The sequence below is a fragment of the Sphaeramia orbicularis genome, chromosome 1 (genome assembly GCF_902148855.1).
Source record: "Sphaeramia orbicularis chromosome 1, fSphaOr1.1, whole genome shotgun sequence".
NCBI classification, from domain to species: Eukaryota; Metazoa; Chordata; class Actinopteri; order Kurtiformes; family Apogonidae; genus Sphaeramia; species Sphaeramia orbicularis.
The window spans coordinates 8,595,131-8,621,156 of NC_043957.1; the positions used below are offsets into that span (position 1 = coordinate 8,595,131).

Below are 26,026 nucleotides of genomic sequence, written 5' to 3' on the forward strand. Positions count from 1 at the left end.
CACTCAGTTGACATTTTCATGTCCATTTGCAGGTTGACGCTCTAATTGTGGTGCTCTGGAAAATAGAAAGTCATGAGCAGGGAAGTCTGCTTTAGTCAACCATGACCATCACAAGAAGCCGATGTCAGAATATTCCAATCTAATGGATTATGACGCAGATGACCTCCCAACACTGCACGTCTGTCTGAAGTTTATGGAAAAGTATTAAGAAAGACACCCATCACAGTCCGATTCACTAAGACTTCATAGTACATCTGGGTTTAGGCCACAGGTCTCTGAAATGCACATCTGAACCTCAAGCAAAAATAAAATAAGTGACTGAATGTGAAGCGTGGACGAGGGGGAACTTGTCCTTAAATTCATCATAAAGTTGACACGCTTTTTAACATCGAGAACCTCATTAATAGATGTGTTTAACTTTATCTCCAGGTTCTTTTCCATGACATCCTTCCATCTGATTTAATTACAGCTGTGACCTCGTTGTGCCCACAGCATGTGTTATGTTGTATTGATTTGATGAGACGCTGAATCTGAATACATGGAATTCACTCAGAACAGAACAGCAGAGTACTAGAGCCATTGTTTGAAGGGGGGGGGGGGGGTCTTAACATAAACCGATTTTGACATTGAATAGTGAAATGTGACAGATCTACCTTCGCAGCTCTATGTATAGACTATCAGGAAACACTACAACCAGTCTTTACTGAATCTAATCATGACAGCATTATTCTGATGTAAAACTGACCTTAAATCTGAAACCTTCTAAACAGTAGCTTTAATACACTACTGTAGAGGTAATAGTGGTGTCATTTCAGTTTGTTTGTGTTTTGGTCATTTGTTTCTACACTCTCACCATCATATAAAACATCTGGTTCAAGTCTAAGCTGTGGTTTGGTTAAGGACATTTAGGACTTAAGAAAAAAACGGTGGGATCACCTCTGAACTTTCCTCCCAGAAACCCACCCGCAGGGCTGCTTTAGGCATCGTTTGTTCTTTCTCTGAAACAGATAACGCCCCTCTCCTGCGCTGATATTAAAAACTCTTCATTTATCAATAGCTATATTTCAATATAAATTCATATAAAACAATTTCAAATTAAATAGGTGAAATAAAAAAGACAACACTTCAAGGCAATTTCTCATGGAATTCATTTTTCTAGAAAATAAACAAAAAAAAAACTGCCTCATCATATGGACCCCATTAACAACAAAGGCCAAGACTGGATCTCCTTGTTCACTTTCGCTTCCTGTTTGTTCAACAGACGACGTGGTCCACAGTCGAACACAGCGCCCTCCAGTGGCTGGTAGGACTAGTAATGCATGCTGCAGTCCATTATGAATGCCACTTATTTGTTTTTGTTTTTTTTTTTTTAAGAAATCCACATTTAAAATCACATCATCCTGTACAAACATGGAATCATATTCACATCTAGGAGTAACGCATCAAATGAATCAAAGAAAGAGGGGGTCGGCGTGGTGGGGTCAGCTTTCAAAGTCCCGCTGTCCTCCCCTCAAAAAGTCAAATCCACACTGCAACATTGATTTAAAAAAAAGTTCATGGGTGACTGTCTCCTTCCAGACTCTGGTAGATTGTCACAGGTCAATAACAGACTCAATAACTGATTATTTACCTCCTTCCAGGCCACGTTCGTGTCTTCAGCTGACTTCTGAAGGTTATGAGCAAGACGGCAAACAGTTCAGCGTCTGCGTGTTTACGCTTCCATCCAGCCCTTCTATTCATCTGACGTGATTTTGATCTGGTTCCACAGACCGCTAAGACGCCACTGCCATTGTGATCACAGACCCTCACAGGACTGATCAGTGTTCAGTGATTTGCGCAGTGTGAAAGTGTTGAAACAGAAATGTCTGATGCCAAAATTCTGCTGAAATGCAGCTTGAAAGTGCAGGAAGGAGCCTTTAGAGTTCACTGGTGGATCAAACCTCTAACCCTGGCAGTGATAGTGATTGCCATGCAAGTGTTCGTGTACAGTCCAACCTAAAGTACGGTATGTGTTTGGTCCAGTGAGTTCCTTTACGGTGACTAAGCATGGCTAACTCCAGGCCTTACTGTCCAGTGCAGTTCAGCTCCACAGCTCCAGATTAAAGAACCCCCTTTTTCATCCTCCAGGTACGCAGTAAGATAGTGGTTTTCCTGTCTTAAAACTAAACCTTAAAGAGGCTCTTAGTGTCGTTGGTCCGAGAGCTGTACTCAGCGGTTTAAACTGAAATCTCGTAGGTGGTGCCTCCGACGCCCGTCACCTTCTTCACCCCGCTGGCCTGAGGCTTGTGGGCGGGGCTCTGCGCCAGTACCGAGCCAGGATACGCTACTCCGGGCCGGGCCGACACACTGACCGGGTGGGAGGGAGAGGAAGGGGCGGAGCAGGAGGAGTGAGAAGAAAAGGGCTGACCGCCATTGGTCCAGCTTAAAGGTTTCATCTGGATCAGCTCATCCCTGATTGGTTGATAAACACAAAGAAAAACAAAAATTAGACAAAACGGGGAGGGCAGGACATTAAGACAAATTAATTTTTTCTTACTTGTTGGAATATTTTATATTTACAGATGCAAACTGTATAAAAAAAACCCTACAATGAATAGTGTTAAGGTTGACTAATTAAAAAGAAATGCAGGTAAAAATCAGCCTTCTTTTAATTTTACTTTCATGTACATGACTTTGTACAAAATGGTCTGCATTTTTCCATCCACCCTTTGTGGCTTCTATAAAGCAATGCTTACATCATAATACCTGAAAAACCCAAACTAATACTGAAAACGTCAATAAAACTAAAACTCCTCAACATAAAACTAAAGATACTTATGTACTAATAACTAAAACTGAACTAAAAAAAAAATACACAGACTGAAGTCAGATTTAATAAACTTGTTACACTGAAATCCACTAGCAATGATTTCAACTTCAATCAAAAACTACGGCTATGGAGGTTATTGTTGAGCCTGCTGTGTAAACATGAATGTTTCCAAACTCTTCTAATGCCATTATAATATCATTATGTGTGTGTTTATTGGAACATTGATAAAACTTCTGAATAAGGATGATGTTCAGCGCACTGATGAAGGCAGACTGTTCAACAGAGAAGGTCCTCATCAGGTTAATTCAAAGTAAATCAGGTAGGGAACCAATACTGTTCCATATTTTTAGCTTGTTGCCATGAGTGCACATGCAGAGTCTGCACAGACATAGATGGATCTGTAGAGGGATAGAGAAATGAGCTTCCCAAAAGAAGACCATATGAGGGCTATGGTCACAGAGAAGACATGAAGAAACAGAGCAGAACAATGACAGAAAGAGGAAGAGAAACAACTACAACCACACAGATGAACTGAGGACAAGCAAAGGGAAAGAAGGAGGAACTCACAGGAAATCTGGCAGGAGGAGGAGGATGAAAGAAGGGGAGAGGAGGAGGAGCAGGAGGAGCGGTCAATCAGGTAGTCAGGTTTCAGGCGGGCAGGTGGTTTTTTCAGGGTTAGCAGCAAACCAATCGTCCTGACAAAAGGCGAAATTCATACTCACTTCGGCGCTTTTACTCCTCCTCCTCCCATCCCTCCACTTCCTCCTCCTCCTCCTACCCCCGCTGCATTGGCTCCAGCCGACGCTGAGGCGTTTCGGACCAGCCGGTATTGCATTTCAGCTGCGGCAGCGCTCGAGTAAGAGAGCGACTTGCCCAGGGGTGGGGGGTGTGGGGAGCGGGGAGGATGGGTGGTGGGGTTTGAGGAGCCCAGGGGGGTGTCAGTGGAGCGGGTGCGGTAGGGGTAGGCATGGTGTGGGGGTGCGTGAGGGGCAGCAAAGCGGGGAGGGCGGGATGTGGAGGAAGAAGATGAGGAGTGGTGGTGATGATGGTGGGAATGGTGGTGGTGGTGGTGATGATGGGAATGGTGGTGGTGTGGGGGAGGCGGGGCAGAGGAGGGGGGTGCAGTAGTGGTCTGATTGGCAGACGGGGGGTGACCTCCGGCATGGGTCTCCCCAAGTAGACGCTCCCTCTCTGGGGGAGGTGGTGGAGAGGAGGACGTAGAGGACGAGGATCGATGGAGGAAAGGGTGATGGTGGTGGTGGGAGGTGTGGTGGTGGTGGCGATGGGGCGACTGGGTGGACTGGGAGTGCATCTCAGCGTCTTTCTGCTGTGACGCGAGGAACGGCGAGCTGAAGCCGCCCGTCGCCGGCGTACAGGGCCTCCCTGAGCCAACGTCAGGGGCCGCAGAGCCTGCCGCTGGCCCTTTGTCGAACTCATCGCCGGCCAGTAAGCTGTCATATGACAGGCTCCCGTTGCGGGATGGGTGGTGTGGCGGCGGGGTCTGATTGGCTAAGCTCTTGAAGCTGGCTGAGGTGGTTGTCACCTCAGAGATGTGGGCGGCGCCCGCTGAGGTGTGTGTGGAGCTGGAAGAGCGCGATGCCACTCCTGAGAGGACAGTGGGGTCAGAGAAGGAGGGGTACGAGCGTCCACCAAGGGAGTAGCCGGGCATGCCCCCTCCTCCCACCTCTCTGCCTCCCTCCCTCCTCTCACCCCCTCCTCCCCCTCCAACTCTGTCTGATGAAGTGTCCCTCCGGTCCAGGCTGGGCTGGGAGCGGAAACCAGGCTGCTGGCTGGCCTGGAGGAGGGAGGAGGTGGAGGAGGAGGAGTCCCTGGCACTGCCGACACTCTCGCCTCGACTTAACTGGAGGAAGAAGAAGGAAATGAAGAGGAGAGGGGAGAAGAGGAGAAGGAGGGAGAAGAAACAAGAAACTGAGCCAATAGAAGAGTTGTAATCTTGAGGCCTGGCTGCACTACAGCGCCCTCCAGTGGTGACATTCTGACTGAGCTGCAGCGACAGCCACAGCACTCGAAGGCCGATGCCAAACAGGATTTATTTTTCTTGCAGCCATAATATTGAGAGATAACTTTTGTATCATTTTGATTACTGAAATCTGATTATATATATATCCTTTAATCTTTAGGTTGTTTTTTCATGTGAAACACTTTCAAAATGTCTCAATGTTTTCATTTTGAATAACTCAGATTACACTCATGTTGTTAGAGCCAATCACCCGTGTTTCTTTAAAGTTAAGAAAAAAACATGACATGACAGTTAATCATAATTGGGACATAAAGAGATACCAATCAACATAAAAAGAACAAAACAGAACAATTACTCAACCATAGAAGGTCCTACAGTTACAGGAGAAGGATCTTGTCTCACAAGGGGAAAATTTATAGGGGACACTAGGACACAGACTGCAGTGGACAAGATAAAATGGACAGCTACACAACACAGGACACAACTCATTCCTAATGAGTGAGACAAAAAAGTAAAGTCAAAGGAAACCAAGTTCAAATGTGTAGATAAGAGGGGACAGAATGCTTTCAGAACAATCACTTACTGATACTGATCAACAGAAAGCCACTGAGAAACCAAACCAAGACGGCCAACAGGAAATCAAAGGAAAAAAGCAAACAAAACAAATGGAGATGCATTAGATTGAAATCAAAGCGATAAAAGAAACAGATGTGTCAGAGCAAATGGAAACCAAAACGATACATGCTACATAGGATGACTGTGCATTTGTTGGAGTTATCTGAATGTGTGTGCGTTACCTGGTTGGCGTATGCATGTGTGAGCGCCGTGTGGTTTTTCCCAGGGCTGTACGTGGGTCTGTACTTGTACATGGTGGGGGTGGGAGGGGCTTTATTTAGCAGACTGCACTCTGTAGGTAGGTGGAGAGGAAGAAAAAAAACGACAATGGTGAGGTTTATGAGCAGAATCCTGGTGGAGAGTCAGGAAGGAAGTGGTGTCCTTACCCTCTGTGTTTCCTCGGGTGATTCCAGGGTAACGCAGCTCTGGTTTAGGAGGAGGAGGGGGCTCGGCGTCACATGACTGGCTCTCCATCATCTCCAGACTGGACTTGGACTAGAGAAAAGAGAAATTATGGGCCATAAATACAAACACACGGAGTACACAGATTTATCGTGGTCTATATGAGAGAATGAGGATGCAGCTTAATGTCTCTAGAAGCCATGGGAATGAAACTAATCATTGTGGAATGTTTCACTTTTTTCATTATTTTACTGTTCAATAGAGCTGTGCCCTTGACACAGTTGGAACTGAATGGAATGTAGGAGGACCGGCCCCTGAAAGCCCGTAATAGGCCCCTTTGTGTTATCTGACTATCATCATCCACACACTAGGGCTGGGTAAAAAAAATCTATTTAATCGATCTTAGATTGATTTTGTTTTAATTTTGCATAATCGATTAAAAGTGGATGAGATTGATTTTTTAGAGCAGGACCGGGAGTACGGGGAAGCGCGGCCGGCTCCGTCTTGCAAACACCTGACAGCTCTGGCGTGGAAAAAGACACGTAGGAAGGGTGGGGAAAATCCCTCCGCTGGAGGTACTCCCGGCCTCAACTCAAACTCGAATCTGCAGTGTGAAGGAACTGGCCGCCCGGAGGTTATCCGAGGCGAGTTGCGGAATCCGGTCGTTCTTGACCGCTGCGCTACGGGGAAGGCAACCCCCCCCCCCCCAGTGAGTTGAAGCCACCAGCCATAAAACAGAATAAAAATGACAAAGAAGTCCGTTCTGAGCCAATGTAGAAACATGGGAATGTTTCACAGTTTATTTCACAGTACATTCATCTACTTCCTGCTGAAATGTCATATTTATTTTCTTTCTAATATTAATATTGATACCAGTATTGATGTGTTGCATGACTGCAGTAGTCAAATAATCAGGTTACAACTCAAAATTGTACTTTAATGTCACTAAATTAATCTGAATTAATCAATTAATACTGAATCGAATCGATATTGGATCGAATTGAATTGTGATTAATCGATTCAGAACCTTATGAATCAAAATCGCATCGATTAGGGAAATTGGCCATGATACCCAGCCCTACCACACACACACACACACACACACACACACACACACAGTGCATATTATAATATAACCATTACTTTTTTATCATTATTATTATTATTATTATTATTATTATTGTTATTATTATTATTATCATCATCATTATTATTTATTATTATTTCAAGTACTTTTTAAGTGTGCCAGTTTTTCACAATTGTTTTTGCGGGTATCGTTTTTGTAATTTTCATTCCTTTTTGTTTTGTAATATTCCCAGTACGTACATTCAGTGTTGCGCTGCTTCTGGAACCTTAATTTCCTTCATTAATAAAGTTAGATCTAATCTAATGTAATCTAATCTAATAAAACATATGATGAACTCAGGATAAAAGACAAGTCATCAGTGGAGAACACATGCTTCATTCAGATTAAAATCTCTGAAGAGAAGAGAGCATCGCCCCGGTCCCACAAAACTGCAAAACAGTCCTTATTAAGGTTAGTTGAGTTAGTGAGTACTTTCTTGTGTAGTTTAAAAGTATTTTCCCAGAAAAATTAAATATATAATAACAATTTGGATGAATGTCTAGTTTTACTCTATAGACAAACTGATAATCAGTATGACAACAAAGATGAACGACAGATAAAAAATGTAACATGCCCACACTTGAAAACCTTTAGCCTTCAGTTCACGTCAAAGTTTTTGCACATATGAACGGATGATGAACTGATGACAAGACCCTACAGCGAGGGCCGAGGGTAAAAACAGCAAAAGGAACCAATCCAACACCTGACTGACGTAAAGTTTGGTGAAAAATTACTGAATGGTTTTCAACATATGCGCTGGAGACAGTGACTCAAACATTAATACCATTTGTATCAAATGGTGTCAAATATATATGTTTACTCTAGTGCCCCGTTGTGAAAAACTGCAGCACATTTGGTGAAATAATAATGCACGTTTCTTTTCCAATTGCTTGATAAATAACCCAAATCAGTGTTGATAGTTGCGTTGATGATAAATCACAACTTTCCAATATTTTGAATCAGTTTTTGGCAAATGCCATAAATGCACCATAACGGACCGTTTTATTGTGTGAATTAAGGGCGGGGGCAGAACCTAAGGGGAGCAGCCATTGCCGGCTGGAAGTGCTGTACCATCACTGATTCTGGGTGATGGAGTGTGAGTAAACCACCAGCAGTCAGTGAGCAAGATTGAGTGGAAAGCACATGTTCATGAAGCAAGCTATGGCTGGCAGTTTTTAGGAAATGGATGTAAATGGTTACGTATTTGATTTGATCATGTGTCATCTTAGACTGGTGTCTGCTGCACGGGGTCAGTGACCAGTCAATCACAGCCCAGGTACTCAGACAAATCAATGACTCTGCGTCAACAATGGTGCTGGAACAGCCCGTGAAGGAGTCAACATGTCGCTGACCATGCCATAGCTAGCAATAAAAATTCACTACAGGTACCACTTAAGTCCAGTATGTAAAGCTACCTGCACACACCGGCTGGGAATAAACTGGATTTAAGTATCGCCTAATGTGCCAAATATTTATCTTTATGTGCACACAACAGGCATCTGAATGTGCACTTTCCAACCAGGGCAAGTAAAGCTACAATCATCAGCAGAATAAAACCTCAATACTGCCTAGGCTAATAGATGAGAGAGTGTTGTATTTATTGGTTTGACCTTACAGGACTTGTCCCTATTGAATTTCAAAGAGCTCCATTGCTGCTCATTGCCATCTGGCCCTGCCTATATTCAAAGTTTCCCCGGAGCAGATTTGAATGCGAATCACACCCGGCTCAAATAACACTTGTGTTTGATTTAAAGAGTGCTGTGGTTTACGGCGAGGTTATGGAGTACCCATCCTGCTGTCCTCACCCTGTGGAGGTCTCCCTGTATGCCGTTGTCTAGGATCTTTGCAGCCAGCTGGGCCTCCGTCAGCTGTGGCCGCAGGAAAGGAGGCTGGACGCAAACGCTCTGCACACACTTCTTCCTGCCCAGATACCTGTCAGGCACATGGAGACAGAAGGCGTCCACATCAAAAACACCCGACACTAATATCTGACATGTCCTGTGAGGCATCATAAATAAAGAGTGGTATCTACAGTGAGTAAGGAGGAACACTTATTTATTCTTATTAATTACCTGGGTGCCTGTGAACTGCAGAGTACATGGGAAACGTTCTTCCAGCATCCGTTTGTGAAAGGATTGACGCCTCCTCTGAACTTCCCTGTCACCTGAATGACAAAAGAGAAATGTATTTTAGCATCAAAGAGTTAGAACAAGCCATTCAAAGCCACAGGAGAAGAAAATTAGCATTATAATACAGGGTGTCCCATAAGTCTCCATACATAGGAGACATAATACATATGGTTCTAACATGTATTTCTTTATATTTCTTCTTTATAGTTCTTCAGCAGTGGAGGACACGCATTGAAATGTGTTCCCGACAAAATGGCAGTCATATGGAGCACATTATATAAATAAAAATGGTTTATGTCAAGAAACGTTTATTTTTCCTACGTATGGAGACCTATGGGACACCCTGTAGTTCTACAAATCCACTGTCTGGTTAACCGATTTGGCCTTGTTTTCATGCACTAACAGTTGACTGGAGTTTTCTACCTGTTCATTGGTAGTCCTGCCTCTGGCCACAAGCACTATATGGAAGCCTGTGAGTCCCGCTACAGGGATGAAGAACAGGCCTGCAACACACATCACGGCCAATCTGAGAGCACCGGGGTCAAGGAATATCTCAGCACATCATTCAAATTTACAAAGCAGTGAGAAGAGTTGGTGATCCAAATGAAATAATTTACAGTAGTCACATTTTCCTCAGAAACCATACAACGCATCTGGATGGGTTCTGTGGGAAGGATACGTGACAATAGCGTGCAGGCGGTCAATGTTCTGCCGATGGTAGAGGATGAAGAGGAGGCCGAAGCCAAACACAGCCATAATGTGGGCCGTCAGGGACAGGAGGAAGAGGAAAAAGTAGCGGTAATTCCTCCTACCAATGCAGTTGTTCACCCAGGGACAGTGGTGGTCAAAGTCCTGTGATGTGAGGGTTAGACGGAGACAAACTAAGAAACCATATGATATGACGGGTCACATTTCACTCATTTTACAGGTTAAATTCTCAAATTGACATTGTTATACTATCATGTTAGAATCATTTTTTTTTCAGGTGCTTTACATCATGTACTTTCTTTTTATCATTAAATATGTTATTTCTCAGTGTAAATGGTCAGTGTTGCGAGCGTACCTCCACACAGTTGTCGCAGACAGAACAGTGCGAGCAGCGCGGCGGTCTGTAGAAGCGACAGGTCGAACACCACTTCATTCTGACCTGGATCCCTCTGATCTCCACCGTCTTATACAGGGGAGCACGGAAATCATCCTCTTTGTCCTCGTCCTCCTCGGCTGAACACAACATTCCTCTCATTACTATAGGTTTACATTTGCCATTAATCTGCTTGAATAATAAACCACTTGATACAGTGAGTCAATAATGAGCCACTAAATCACTGCTGTAGGTCCAGAGTAGATGGTTTGGTCTGGACAGAATCAGTTCATGAGGTAGTGTGAAGCGGTTTACCCCTCATTTGGTACCTTTTTACAAAATCTACACAAATCAAGGTTCACCCTACAATTACATAAGGCTTAGGTGGATCATGCAAATAATTTTGGACACCACTTGAACAAAAATAATGTGAATCAAACAGGGGAGCATCAAATCACGAGTATAGATATATAATAAAACAGCTAAAATAATTATAATTATTTTCCTGCAGATTAACCAACTCCACAAACATGCACTTAATGCAGTTTTTCCACTGATGGAGTCAGCTCAACTGGCCTCATTTTTGGCACCAGAACACCACCTTTCCACTGCATGTATGGAACATGCACAGCGTGGATGGCGAGAGTGAATTTGTTTAGACTTAAAACGACATAGAGCCATGGGTGGTGCAGTGGCATGGTGGTTAGAGCTTTGGGAAGAAGAAAGAAAATGGGTATACATGGATTAATTCTCCTGTCAGGGCTTTGATCGCCTTCCACGGCAGCTCACTACTCCTAATATGCCAAGTGCTAATGCTAGATACTGTGTATTAGGATGGTTAAGGTACAGAGACTGAATTTCCCTACAGAGACAATAATGTGAGTTAACCTTAACTGGTTTTAGCTCATATTGAGCATTGCTTTAGCTCAACTAGGTGAGGACCATTGCCATTCGAAGTTTTTCACAAACGTAGGGAAAATGCACCTAAACCACTGAAAACCAAGGAAAAACCCCACAAACTAAAATGCATGACTGGAGATCATGTGAGAAAGTCCACTCTTATCTAACTTATTGGTCAGATGTGTTTGGGGTGGGAGGAAGAACGCATGTACACAAAGAGGGTACTGTGTTCTGCTCTAATGTAACATATCTGTAAAATAATCATTAGTATGCCATTTAACAGTGACTGATGAATGGACAGTGCAGTTAACGTGCTCTGCTGCATCCTGGTATATTTCAACTACAAACTGGTTTAGAAAATGTGGTCTAGGTTCAGTCTCAAACAGACTCTGAAGTGTGTTAATGCAGGTGGCTCAATTCGGTGATTTCATACTGTCCAAACCAATCACAAAGGAAACTGACTTAACCAGGCTTAAGGCTATTGGTATAAAAACAACTTTAACACGTCTATGCCATTGCTATTTCTTCCCTGAACGCCACAAGCAGGAAAAGCAAAAGTCAAAACTCAGACATTTTAAAGGTTTTACACACACCTCTGGGGAAGATGCCTGGGTCCATGAATGTGGCCATACAGAAATTAGCCAAAACAAACAGGAAGATGACCCCGTTGTAGATGGGCACAGCCACAGAGAAACGCTCGGACAGCCACGGACACCTGAAACACAAACAGACGAGACAGAACCTGACAGTCAGAGACACAACATGGGGAAATCATTCACTGTAAAGCAATTTATGTCAAATTAAATTGTTCTGCTGTCAGGAAACTCCACTAAAGCCTTTCCAAAGACTTGTTTGTCTCTTATTAAAATATTCAGTCTCTAGAGATCTACATCTAAGGTGTTAAATGTCTTCTATATCTAGATGTCTGAGGGCATAGTTTGTATTAAATGATTTCACATAAATCGTCTTCAATGCTAATTTGATATATGGTCAGTTACATTCTCAAGTGTGACAAAACATCTCACATAATGACAGCAAAATGTAACCGTGGTACTATAAAATGGTCTCAGTGTTTTACTGTTGAATCTGATGTTTCTGATTCATTTTCCTGCTGAAAATATTTAGTGGTGAGCTCATTTGTGTTTGTAGGTTAATCTATATTGATGCATCATATTCTAGAAGATCACTGGTCTTTACTGGAAAAGAGGATGAAAAACAGAAGAAATATATTGGCAAACACAAAGAACCTCTGAGATACAGTGGATTTGAAGAACAGCTGATTACAATAGGAATACTGAACTCAAGTACCACAAATTTGTCCTTGAATAAAAGTATTTGGAATTAAGTCTGTCGAGTGGTCTGTGAGTTATGAATGCATATTTTGTAACACATGCTGACATTTTTATTTGGAAATATGAGGGGATTCGGCTAAAGACTGCAGAAGCTAAAATGCACGTTTTCCTAGTGGAAGTTGTGAGCTGATTGTGGTCATTTAGATTCATCATGCAGACTGGTATTGTCAGTTTCCTGAACTACAATGTGTAACGTTTTCTACTTGTCAAATACTGTGGATGTCATGTTTCTTAATACACCAGAGGGTTTAATGTGCTGGATCTGATTGACACTGCTTGCTAATCATGTATGACCAACAAACAACAAAGTTCTCTTTATGGCTGGGACTGTTTCTGTGGTACTTCCTCATTTTTCCTGGTAATTGATTTCAGCTTCTCTCTGTGGTGTTGTAATCCACCACTGGTGGGAAAAAATGCAAAGAGTGGCTGCAGTTTACAGACAACAGACTGAGGGAAGAAGCAGCAGTGAGAGACTGGATGATGGGCTTTTGTCAGGGTGACAGATGTTGGCCTATTTTCTCCTCTCTAATCTGAAGCGCAGAGCTCACAGCCCACCACACTGACCACACGCCCACAAGCTGATTACATTTTCTCACATATGTGCACACAAACGCGCACTCTCGCACCTGTCAATCCGACGTTCTGGCATTTACAAATCGCATACTCGCTCTTTCGCACCCATAGACAGTGGTTCACACATTCCCACTCTGTCGACTATTTTTTCCCCCACTTCTTTAACGCACACATACACACACACACCCTCTAAACTGAGGTGTCAGAAAGATTAGTGATGACAGTCTGAAACACCACTGACTCAAACTAACAGGGCTGAGAGCTTTGCTGAAGCTGATAAATCCTTAAATGTTTACATGTGAACAGTTCAATCCACGCTACACTTCTCATATTCACACTGAAACAAACCCCCTTCAAAAGTGGTTTAACTAATCTAGATAAAGCCTGATATACAGCGAAAGATCTTATCCTGTTCCAGACAATAGATGAGAAAAAACAGCAATATCTTAGGTCATAGTTAAAGAAATTTTGTGAGAGGTATATTTATGTAGCTAAAACTATTCACTTCAGGCCTCAAAACTAATGTAAGGGTGAAAATATTATGGAAGCATTATAGTGGTGAGGTATGATAGATCAAATGACTCAACTTAGAGAGGTGAGTTAAATTATTTGTTTGCGTAGAAGATTTTATTATAAAGAGAAGTGAAAGAGATGTGTTCCTGTGTGCCAAGAAAAAAACACATGAGGAGAGAGTGGAATTAAAATGATTTTTGACTGTGTAGATAATTGGACACACTAGGGCTGTCCAAAGGTTTTTAGACTCTTTGAGGGAAACTCAAGGGAATAAGTTTTTGTTTTGGAATGAAGCTAGAGTTAAAGCTACAGAATGAAAACAAAAAACAAATACCAGTGTCGTTCTGGAAAGTGAAACCACTTTTCCTAGCTTCCTTGTATAGTCACGACTGATTCTTATCAGCGATAATTACAACTGTCCATCACATATTGACGTCCCTCTACTTGAATGAAAGCCCCTGTGGTTAGACAAAAAACTATGTCATGGTGTAAAGTTTCAACAGCATGAAAATACGTTCAATTATGTTCACTGTTGTTTATGGATTTCTTTCTTTGAGCAATTTATTCATTTATATTTGGCCTGCACAATTAAGAAACGCATAGGTAAAAGATTATATGTGTATTTGTATGCATGTATGTGTACTTGTATGTTGTGTGTGTATATATATATATAACGTATGTACATATATATGTGTATACAGATTTACGGGTGTGTGTGAAGAGATATATAAATATAAAAAGAGTAATGTAAAGGGAAGAGGGAAATAAATATATATTATTATTAATAATACGTTATGAGAGGGGGTGGGATTAAATAAGTTGCACTTCTTCCCACCCTTTTTTGGGCATGCAAATGAAATTATTGTGCAGTTCTTCTGTCTAAAATTGTCTTAATTATTGATTTTTGTATTATTATTTATGGTTTGCTTGTTCATATACATATATATTGTTAATTTCATTGCATGTTCAGAATAAATCACTAAATCAAATCAAACCAAATAAAGGAAATGAGCAGATGTCCTCGACTACCTGAATTATAATACTCTGAAAAGTAACTATGAAATTCACCCAGAGACACAAAAAAAAACAAAAAAAAAAAACAAAAAAAAAACAAAAAAAAACCAATCAATTACAGCAGCTTTAATGGATGAACTTACGAACCTCAAAAAATCTTGGATCTCAAACCCTTTTTTTTTTTTTTTTTTATATACTTTGGAATATAAGAGAAATTGTTTTGCTCTGATCTTAAACTGAGGTCTGGGTTAGTTTTAGGTTTCATCCTCTACAATTGGCATCCCCAGTTGGCCTGACTTCCTGAGGCATGACCATGTGCTCATACTCCTCCTCCTGCCCCCGACTACAAATTATTTCCATTTACATAAATTACATTTGTGCAACACTGCAATCAATAGTTTTGCTTCATTGTTGTCAACTATAATGGTAATGACGATGATTAACTTTTGTACTCTGACTTACATGTCACACAAAGTGGCTGGAGTTAAACCTAAGATTCTGAAATCTTATAGTCTGTAGGAGCTGTAGTATATGGCTAACTAAATAATCCTGCTACCAGCTACTTTTGAAACTCATTTAATGATTTGTGTTATGGATTTTGGAGCCTGAGTGTGTCCCTGTTTTAAAATAAAAGAAACATCAGCATTACATCATACTTGTACTGTGATATTACTTTGGGTACAGACACTACATTGGTGCAATAGTAATTAGTATTGAATGTGGATCTTCTGGTCACAGTATCCCAAGTTAAACCTGTTTAATCATGAATATCCTCCCTTTTATGAAGAAAAAAAAAAAATTATCAGTAAGATTTATCTCCATTTATTCATTAATAGCTTTCTGTGGAAACTATTTAAGTTCCCATCATCGTTTTCACTTTATTTAGTAAAGAGTCGGGCTGAATGAATATATTTTTTCCGCTTCATATCATTTATAAATGATTCACAATTTAAATGGACTTTTCCTGCTAACATGAACTGAAGTCTAGATATGATTCAGTTTTTCTTTACTAAGTTTTTACACCATATATATGCAATACCAAAAAAAAAAGTGTCAATATTATTTGTTTCGTAAATAAAAACACTTTTACATTAAAGTAAGCACCAGAGGTCCAGTGAGGGAAAGACTAGTTTCCTAATAGGCATATGATGAAAAGAAAAATCATTCTGGTCTGATATCATTAAAATATTTTGACTATAAATAAAGTAGGAGTCCACATTCTCCTACATTAATCTATGAAGCTGCAGTGTTTCTATTAACTAGCTACACTGTGACCTCATTTATTCTGCAACTGCTTTGCAATGAATAAAAAATGTTTTTACTCTCCAACGTAACTCTAAAGCATCCAGTCAGACTTCAGACTTAAAGCATGTCAGAGTTCTACATCTGGAACAGCAGCTCACAAATGCAATTCTTAACAATCTGGAATTAACTGGTAATTATTCAGCAGCAGCAAAACAACATATTGCATAAACTCTGCCTATTAAACCAGACTACAAGTGCAGATTAGGAACAAGTGGACAAATGTAAAAATATTAGTTTAAATGGACTGAAATAAACTCACTAACCTAGAGACATTACAACAGATCAGTGTAAAACACTCTGTAAAATATCCTAATTACAGTGTTAAAAGGTCCAAACAAATGTTAGTCAAGTAGTTCAAATCTGACAGTGGGGCTATTTTTTTTTATTTAAATCAAATCATCTCTGCAGCATCTGAAAAATATAATCCTGCGATAAATTAAGCTGAATCACATTCTAAGATCATGAGATCACCCAGCTCTTTAACCAAGCAAGACTGAAATCACCATTTGTCATGGTATCCAGAGTAATTACAAGACATTTGTAGCAAATATGTTAACAGGGCAAAGTCCTACTGAATCAGCATTTAAAGCATAACCATTCATTCACACATTTACTTCTCCAGTGTAATCCTTTCAATACTGGTAAACCTCAATAGGTTTCTGTGAACAAAACATTGCTGCCACTTACGTGAAGCAGAAGAAGAGCGTTGTGGAGCCAACGAGGAAGAACGTAGCTGCTGACACCGGGACGTAGCGGGAGGGTCGCAGGGGCCGAGTGGGCGGGACCACTGCATGTGGAAGGGGTGAGGAGGATGGGCCCCGCCCTCCACTCTTACTGCTGCCACCTGGCATCACTTCCTGCTTGTATGTGTGTGTGTTCAGCAGTTGCTATGTGGAGCAATTCCTCATTCAAAGGTCACATGTAAATGGTGGGAATGGAGTCTAGGGACAGGTGGGTGAGATTTGGCAAAATATATATATGTATACACTAAAGGGTGATTAAAATAGCAGTAATGCTGAAGAAAACGCTCTTTCACAAAGAAAAGAGCACTAAAGTGATTTGGAGGAGTATATACTTGTTTTCTTGTGTTCTTATGTCAATCCTGAGCTACAGTGTGTGAGACAGATTAAAAGAAGATTACAAGTCGTTCCACTGTAAAATCCTTGTTTACATGATCACCCAGAAAAACAGGTAGGAAGGCAGGATGAACTAATAAGCCACAGATTTCAAAGAAGAAAAGGTATCCAAGTACCTACACGATCCACTAGAGCCACATCTGTCTGTACTATACGTAACAAGGTAAACACGGGCTTTGTCACAGTCATGAGACAGGTATTAATCTGTTTAAAGGAGCAGTATTAGTCCTACTTTATATACAATCAAATCCCAACAGGCAGAAACCCTCAGATAACCTCAAGAGCTTTGATTAATCAATTAAGAGGTCCAACTTAAAAAAAAAACAAAACAAAACATTCTGCTTTTGATGTCTCGTGTGTCCTGTTTGGCTGGTTGGTCACTAAACCAGCAGTTAGATCTGACTTGTATTTAAGTGAGAGTTTAGAGAGGTACACGGGTTGGAAGAGGTAGACCTGATTAAGTGGGAGATGGGCATGAAAGTTATAGCAAGAAACAAAATGTGGCTGGAAAGAAAAGAGAAGAACTTCGGGGATTATAATCTGCCTTGGCTTTGTTTCGTCTGTGACTCTGTTTTTAAAATAGTCCTGCAGCTTAGAAGTGCGGCTCAAGAAATGGGCCTCTAAATAAAAAAATATCACCCTCTTGCTCTTTATTGGAGGACAACAACTCCTTTCAGTCCAAAACTCGTATTAGAAACAGCAGTCTGTGAACGGGCCAGTGAAGTAGCCTGGTTTTCCTGTGTTGAGGCATCCCTAAACCCTGCCGGTGGTCGACTCAAACCACCTCACCTGCCAGCTCCACCGGGATTGTGATTGGAAGACAAGAAGCAGGAGGTAATGGTGTGTTGATTTCCAAAACATCTGTGGGGAAATCCAGTAGAACATCCATTAGTATCCATGTAAATAATAGATGTCTGAATGTGTTCAAAGGGCTCGAATAACACAAGGGATTAAAACTGAATCCAGTGCTCCTGGGGTTGTATCAGGCTCTACTTCATTTCCCCCCATTGGTCTTCTTGTTTCGCTGTATTAGTCCGTGTTAGCGTGCTGCGTTGGAGACTGGCCGTGTCTGTTATGCAACTGTCAGCCTCGCAGATACACACAGTTTTCTTTTCTGCCCTCTCCTCCAGGGACTTCCCTCTGCTTCCTTCCCCAGTGGAGAGCACAGAGGCTTGGATACCACACACCCACAATAATCCCTTGGAGGACCCAGTCTCTCTGGAGCAATGTAACAAAACTGACCTAAACATAAACCAAAGGGAGAAAAAAAAGGGCCTTTATGGCTATAGGATGGAGTACGCCATCTGAGTCTTCATGTTTAGCTTTCAGGATCCAACCTTTTTTTTTTTCCATCCACTGTTAATCAGCTGGTTCTGTTTTTATGGTGTGGAGTGTCTGGTGTAAAAATGAGCAGGTCTTCAGCAGGTTCACAAAGCGAATATGGTCCAGTGGTTGGTTGACTCTGTACCTAGACCAGTGAGGAAAGAAAGCAGGAGGTTAGACATCAGAGACTCCAGTATGGAAACATTTTACAGTGAATCACTGACTCACAATTGACTTCTTAGTTTTTCCTCCGACTCAACTGCTGACTATCTTGTGATGTACTGAGACAAAACGTTGTGTTTGTAACTACAGTCCCAACACAGCCCCACACATACAACGGGACTGCTGAAATTCTCAATTTGTGGTCAGTCACAGATATTTTCAAGAAAGCCTTTAAGACTTTTTTTTTTTTTTTTTTTTTTTTTATAATGAGGATTTGTTTCCCCAGGTACAAAATGGAGGATAAAGAACAACAACAGCAATATAAAGACAAAATGATACCAGTATCATGGTGGAATGTTAACTACATTGTTCATTTTAAACACCAATATCAGCCAGAATTTCACAGACGAAACACTTATTTGACTGTTTTTTTGAGTGATTATGATCTAATACAAATAAGTGATGTTTTTGAGACCATCACCATTGTTAGCATTTTCTTTCATTTGTGTGTGAAAATATTGTTGAAAGTGTTCTGAAACCAATAAAGAAATAAAAATGGGTTTGTTTTTGCATTTAAGAAAATCTGTGTTATAAAAATGTGTTTGTACATGATATTTTTTTATAAAGTTGACACCATTAAGTTCATTTTAAGAAAACCTGTATTACTTTATCAGAGCATATACCAAAGAGAAACTAAATTCGGCCAGCTGATGGAATAACTGACACACTGATCAGTTAATAAAATAATAAATATCTGCAGTGAGCATGCAACAAACTTATTTCACTGATGATTAATTTGCTATTTTTTCCCCCTTGATTGTTTGTTTAGTGTCTTAAATTTCACAAGATGGTGAAATGTCTCCCAAAGTCCAAGATGACATCCTCAATGCCTTGGTCAATTTTTCAAAATCTTCAGTTTCCTTTCACAGAGCAGTGAAAGATCTATTTATTATCAACATCCTACAATAATCCAATAGTTGAAAATTCATAATTCATAGATCAATTGTTGCTCCTCTAACATGTACACCATTCAGACTGAAAACCTTAAAGATGTAAATTCTACACACTGTGCTGTGTTTGGGGACGTTGTTCTTTTATCTACCAGTGAAACCAGAAATACAATCCTCCAAGTCCCGTTTGAGCTGCAGAGGAAACAGTAACTCTCCTGGAAAGGGTGTCATTTCATTTGATTGTTTAGTCAACGTAGGTTGTTGTGGCATCGCATTGTGACATGCTCAACCAAAATTTCTCACACTATCTAAATTTTATTCCAGCCTTTGTGGTCGCTAGACTGAGACAACAGCTGTCTACAAACCTCTAACTGTACCATGTAGGATGTCCCTTTTGTAAGCCACAACTTTATTACTACATTTTCTCACTTTCGTCTGAGATACAACAGAGTAAACCAAGCTTTAAACAGGTTCAACAGCTCTGTTTATTTCACATCTTGTTCAAAAACAGAGCAGAGATGTCAACCCACTTCCTTAAGTGCTTTGTCTAAGTGTGTGTTGCACTAACTACCATGTTGTATCTTCTGAATCTGCAGGAGTCCTACTATTGTAGTTCATGAAAACCAAAAAGTTATTTTTTGTTGTACTGCAGGAAAAGAAAAAAAAAAAAAAATTCAATTTAAATAAAATAGAGCGAGAAATGATCAGACATGGTGAATGCCCTGTAAATGTTGGTAATGTCATTACATTGCGGAAAAAGACTGAAAACTGTGATTAAGACGATAGTATGTAAACTGTTTGGAAACAGCCTCTGAGAAAAGAAGGTTCTGTTGGAAATACGCTATTTGGCAAATATGCTGAAAAGAGCCTGAACCTCTTCTAAAGCACTCCAAATATACTCAGAAAGAAATTCAGCTGAATTTCAAGACGGTTACTTGAAAAGACCCAAGTCTGATTTGAATAAATTTCCTGTAACTTTGAGGTGTGGTGGAAACACAAACCATGCAGGTTACCAAGAATTGTTCTACCCAGGTAAATAAATGTCTCATCTTAAAAGTTTCTGGGAATAATGGTGAAAAAGGGGCTGATATAAATGAGCAAACTTGTGCCAAAACTGTCCTCTTCATTGTTTGCCTTCTATATTGATTATTAGATTTTATGTTAATTGTGAACACTCAGTTTGCTACATCTCTTCAGAAACACATTTCATCCTGTCCCACGGTGGTCTTCTTGAGGAGTTACTACTCCCCTCTCTACCTCCACTTAATCTGTCAGAATAATTTGTTTCATGGACTCTGTTCTTCACCCTCAAGTCAATAAGCAGATGAGTTCACCTGTTCAGGCCAGCCATGATGGATGGAGCCATCAATCTACACTTTGTCCATTACTACTGCTCCATTCCTTCGCATTAATTGCTCTCCCTCCATCTTTTGCTGACCTTAAATTGATGTTGATGGTGACGTTTCAGCTTTTTGAGAACTCAGGGAAAATAATGAAATATCTATTTCAACTTATCAGAGGCACTAAAGTCAAGAAAGTTGCCTTGTATTTGCAAAAGGGGTTGGACAGAAGACTCTCACAAAGATCTGAGCACAATTGGGACTGAAAACTACATATTCTGCTTACCACAGTTGCATGGGATTGAAACCAAAATATTAACCAATTTGTAGGCAAGGTCATTAAAAAGGATTCACCCTTATTGTTTGCTAGAGATAGCATCAAAACCACATCACATCCAAACCAGTGTCACAGGGTCGAGTATAAAAACAGTTTCCAAACATCACATTTGTTTCAACATGCAAAGAACCGATACAGTTCACATACGGTCAGGCTTGATAACTTGCGCAGTCATTGGCAGAGAAACCAAACAGGTATTTGAGGCTGTTGTTAAAACCAGGAAATGAGGGTGTATCCACAAGTATGTTGTAAATAAAAAGCCTTCCTTTACTGTTATGACACAGCTGCATTATGTTTTCACCACTTTTTTGTAAATAGATGTTAACATCCACCTACTTTCAGCTTAATGTGCAGTTCACAGCTGAATCACATAAGTATGACTGCACCAAATGTGAAATTCTGAACTGAGACGATTTCATTTCTGTTCTTTCTTGTTATCTTTATACATTATATATATATATATATATATATATATATATATATATATATATATATATATATATTAGTTTTTGACTCTTACAAGCCTTCATCACAATATATTTGAATTAAAACAAAGTCAATCATACAAGTTTATCACAAAAATATACGAAATCATACAAACATTGGCCTTTGCAATTAATTTTAAGTAGGGAAGGCCAATTGAATTGTAGGTTGATTGTCAATGCGAACACAGGTGTCAGTTTGTTCCTTTGTTTTGTTTTGCCTGTTTCTGATCCCCTTAACACAGATACCTTCATTATAAATATTAAAAAAAGGTCCAATTTTAAAGTCTTCAACCCTTGATCACATTATCTTTGTTTGAACACAAATTCAAACATACAAATTTATGAAAAAACAAACAAAAAAACAAAGCTGATATGATGATACCATATTGGGCGATATCAGCCAACATCAATATCTAGCCGATATATCTATTCATCCCTAATGGCAAAACATCTTATTTGTCGATAGTTGATGTCAGACAACAAGGCCATATCTGACCAATATTGACATGTTTGTGCATCTCTACACATCAGGTGTGTAAAATGTCAATGAAGGATGGATCGTGGGAGTGTGAATGCTCTCACTGTCACACAAAGAAGATATAATTAACACACTTAGTAACGTCAGTGCCTAATTAACCTCACATTTATGTAATCAATTAAAAAGAATGAATGTGGAGTGTATTATAGTGTAAATGCATTCCAATATGAGCAAATAAGGCGTTACTACGGGCACAAATGCCACTACTGATCATGATCAAACCTTTAAAGCTCCTTAATAAACAAGACATTTCCCTTATGGTTTACACTATCTGTAAAGATCTAAATTTTGTGGTATAAAAGTCATCCAGTGGTGTAAATGCTCCAAAATCCTCCGACACAATGGCACCTCCTAAAAGCAGCACCTCTCCACACTACTCCTGTTGGGTGTGTATGGGCCGCTGCAGTCACGGCGGCAGCGCAGCTCCAACCCGGCAGGTTAGGACGGTTCCCCTCTGATTTCAACAATCACCATTTCAGATCCCATTTTAGTCCAAATCTGCAGCCTAGATACTTAAGTTGGTCTGGACGGAGAAAGATAGTACAATGGTAGATAAAGATGGCCCTGATGGATAGATAGATGGATGGATGGATGGGCGGCTGGATGGATGCATGGATGGATGGACGGATGGAAACGGCGCAGCAGCGGCTGATTTGACAGCTCAGTGAATTCAAACGTAGTGTGACTGAACACGCCACACATCATCGGAAATATCACATTTTAACGTAGCTTTCTGCTTTCTTTTACACCATGCTTTCCATTAGGATCCACCCTTTAGATTGGCGTGCACATACCGAAGACACAAGAAAATTTCGGGGACAGATTTTATATAGTAAACGAGTAAATTCAGCCTATAGAAGCCAGGGATGGGCAGCAAAATTAACCTACACTTAAATACGTGTTACACTAGGTTGCTTTAATCGGAGAGTTGGCGATAGAGACAGCAAATGAAAACAGGGTGGAGATAAGTAACGTTACTGAGTCACAGCACCAGTTCAATAATGATAACTCCACATATATCAGATTAACGCACCGCATAAGGGGGGTGTCACACAAAACAAGCCTAATATATATTGGTTAAGCGGTAAAAATGTTGATTACCATGATTTGGTGTGTTTTCCACGCTATTGATAACGTTATCGTTAGCTATAAGCTAGTCAGCTCTCCCTCGGTTAGCAGTGGTTAGCAGGAAGCTAACAATTCAGCTCACCTGTAAGGGCTTTTACTCTGGCTCCGGGTCCAAAAGCGGTGAAGGGGACGTGCCCGTGTCTGTTCCTCTTAGGATTATAACCAGAAGAGACAACGCCTTGCATCCATTATGGTCCATACGAGAGTCATTCAACGGTGCCAGAAGCCTGAAGCTGCACGGTCTCGGTCTCGCTATCCCAGCGTCAGAGCTAATTTACAGTTAACGGTAGCTTAAATGTTCGGCTAGCTAGCTGCCACCGATGTGTCTGACGTTATTTTAAGCGCAGGTAGCTAGCTTCAACTGTTAGCCACGGGTTGGAGGCTACCTGGTTTATGGCTCCTTTAAAAATCTGTCTGTGAGCCGCGTCGCAGATATGGAAGTTACATAGAAGACGTGGAGATATTCCCAGGACATTCAGGCACTCTCCTCACACGTCCGTAATGTTGGTGGTCAGGAGATTCCCAGAGGCCGACATATTTGTCTGTACTACAAACTCTGATGCCAGGGTCCAAGTTAAAGCAATAAAAACAGAGCTGATTGGACAAAGGGCACGTCTATCAAGCTGACGTTGTATTCTATTGGTTGTTGATCTGTGAGCCCTCCTATTAGAGTGAGCGTCACGAATGCACTAAATCATGATTAAATTTATTTCCCATGAAGAATATTTCACTCAGAAATAAATCCCACTCTGAACTCATCATGACTTAATAATGGAATTTGGACAGTTTGTTGATTGCAAATGAAATAAACAACATAAGGAGATGTTTGTTTTTTTAATATAAGAAAAAGTGTGTTTTATGTTGAAATATTCAAGTCATTCTATTATGTTTGGCCACAGTTTCTCTTCAGTTTTTAAGAATTTCAACCTCACAGAAAGTCACACATATTTAAACGCACTGACATTAGAATAAACAGGTAACAGATATTTTAGAAAAGGTTTAGTTCAGCAAAAGTTTGTATCAATAATAAGGTAAAAAAAAAAAAAAAAAAAAAAAAAAAAAGTGCTGTTATCATTCCAATTTATTTTGGACCAATATGCAGAATGTTATAAGTAGAAAACATGATGAATGTATTTGATTTAATGTTATATTTTGTGAGTTGGATCGCAGGACATATTTAATGTAACAAAGCAATAACAAATGATTCATAATGAATGGATTGTCCTCTGACCACTTCTTTAATTATATATTTTTATGTTTTCCTGTTATTATACCCCTGAAAGAAAGAAAGAAAGAAAGAAAGAAAGAAAGAAAGAAAGAAAGAAAAAGAAATCTCTGTTTGTCTGTACTTTAATATGTTCAGAATGACAATTATATATTGTTCATATGTATCATGCACAAGACCACACATGCAATTATCAGCAAATGGGAAAATATCACATATTCTTAATGAAAGGATAACAATTCATGCTTTTTTTTCCTTTTTTTTTTTAAAAGTAGGCCTATTATTATTATTGTACTATTTTATCAGGAACAATTTATACCCAGAAAGCTACTTTTCTAATTTGACGCAAAATGTTGTGTTAATTTCTTGAAAATCACATACATTTTAGTTTGACTTATTTGAAGGAGTTTGCCATTTCTTTTTTTGTTTTTGTGTAATGAAAGATGCGTTACTGCTTGTTTGTGTCTTCTTATATTAGAAATATTCCTGAGCACAAACACTGTATAGGACTTGTTGACTTTGCTGCAATCAATAATAAATCCTTGGTAATATATTTTATTGTTGCTAAGCTCGGCCGGCGCATAAGCTGTCTGTGACATGAGGTTTTAATCCTCTCATGTGACACAGTGACACAGTAACGTATGTTGTGTGTGTTTATGCGTCCACGAGTGCACACATACTGTACGTGCCTCCGGCATCAGCGCCCACAGAATGAGAATAAAAAATGCGCATGCCCTGCAACACACAAAGACAAGGACACACACCCTGCTACACAAAGGGAAGATTAAAATGACAGCAGTGGCGATGGGGATAAGCCATCCAGCCAAGCTCCTCATCAGCACACACACACACACACACACACACACACACACACACACACACACAGAAATACAGAATGTGCATGCATTCAGCTGGATTGTGTATCACTGTGTGTGGCACATGTGTGTACTTGTGTGTTGAGGCCCGTTGGCAGTTGGCATGAGAGTCCGTAAAGCCCATAAACCAAAGGGGCAATCATGGCATTAAGAACAACAATAATCATTTTATAGATGACCCATTTCCCTTCGGGGCTGAACAAAGAAAACAGGTTTTCATCGCTTTAAGACAGAATGAGTCTGTGTAGAGATGAACCCAGAGGGACGAGGAAACATGTGGCTCCTGCCTATAGTCATACATACTGTACATACAGACAAATTAAAGGAAAAAACACATCCCACATCCACAGGGCATGAGGACACAAAAACTGTATTCCATAAAGAAAAGTAAGATGCATTAAATGTAGCTGGAACTAGGCTAGAAAACAATAATCTCATGATATACCATATGATTTTGTATTATTGTAAATAGCTTTATTGCAGTAAACATTTGTCTTTTACCCTTTGAGGTTATTTCCTTTACATTGTTGTCTAAAATGATTCCAAAATGTTTCAGAATTTGTTTTTACATAATTTTATTAAACACTGACATTTTTCCATGTCATATATTCTTTTTAAAAGTTCTATCTCTACATTACATTTCTGAAATATTTGTTTCGTTCTGATCATAATCAAACATTTTAAACAACAATTTACCATCTAGTTTTTCAACATCAGCCTTTAAACA

General features: G+C 40.1%; 1 protein-coding gene across 2 annotated transcripts; it reads right to left on the reverse strand.

Annotated features, from left to right (window-relative positions):
* Positions 1-1,316: 1,316 nt before the first annotated feature.
* Positions 1,317-23,767, reverse strand: zdhhc5a (zDHHC palmitoyltransferase 5a). Of its 2 annotated transcripts, none has more exons than XM_030134188.1 (13): positions 23,282-23,767; positions 17,726-18,404; positions 16,488-16,687; positions 11,637-11,758; positions 10,126-10,283; positions 9,742-9,914; positions 9,486-9,588; positions 9,006-9,097; positions 8,739-8,865; positions 5,792-5,900; positions 5,588-5,697; positions 3,532-4,670; positions 1,317-2,451 (listed from the first exon to the last, which is right to left on the reverse strand). In XM_030134188.1, exons 2-13 carry the CDS (start codon positions 17,819-17,821, stop codon positions 2,217-2,219), a joined length of 2,664 nt encoding a protein of 887 aa, XP_029990048.1. In that variant the 5' UTR covers positions 17,822-18,404; positions 23,282-23,767; the 3' UTR covers positions 1,317-2,216. The 2 variants fall into 2 exon arrangements, with proteins under 2 accessions (XP_029990048.1, XP_029990129.1); XM_030134269.1 differs by having other exon boundaries at positions 2,217-2,451; positions 16,488-16,684.
* Between the last annotated feature and the right edge of the window lie 2,259 nt (positions 23,768-26,026).

What these genes read in the sequence shown, in the direction of transcription:
- zdhhc5a (XM_030134188.1), bottom strand. Translation starts at nt 17,821, where the DNA reads ATGTTCTACTGGATTTCCCCACAGATGTTTTGGAAATCAACACACCAT. An exon ending in CCCAGGCATCTTCCCCAGAG is followed by an intron (nt 10,284 to 11,636) that starts GTGTGTGTAAAA and finishes TGTTGTGTTCAG; the next exon opens with CCGAGGAGGACGAGGACAAA. An exon ending in TGCAGTTCACAGGCACCCAG is followed by an intron (nt 8,866 to 9,005) that starts GTAATTAATAAG and finishes TGTGCCTGACAG; the next exon opens with GTATCTGGGCAGGAAGAAGT.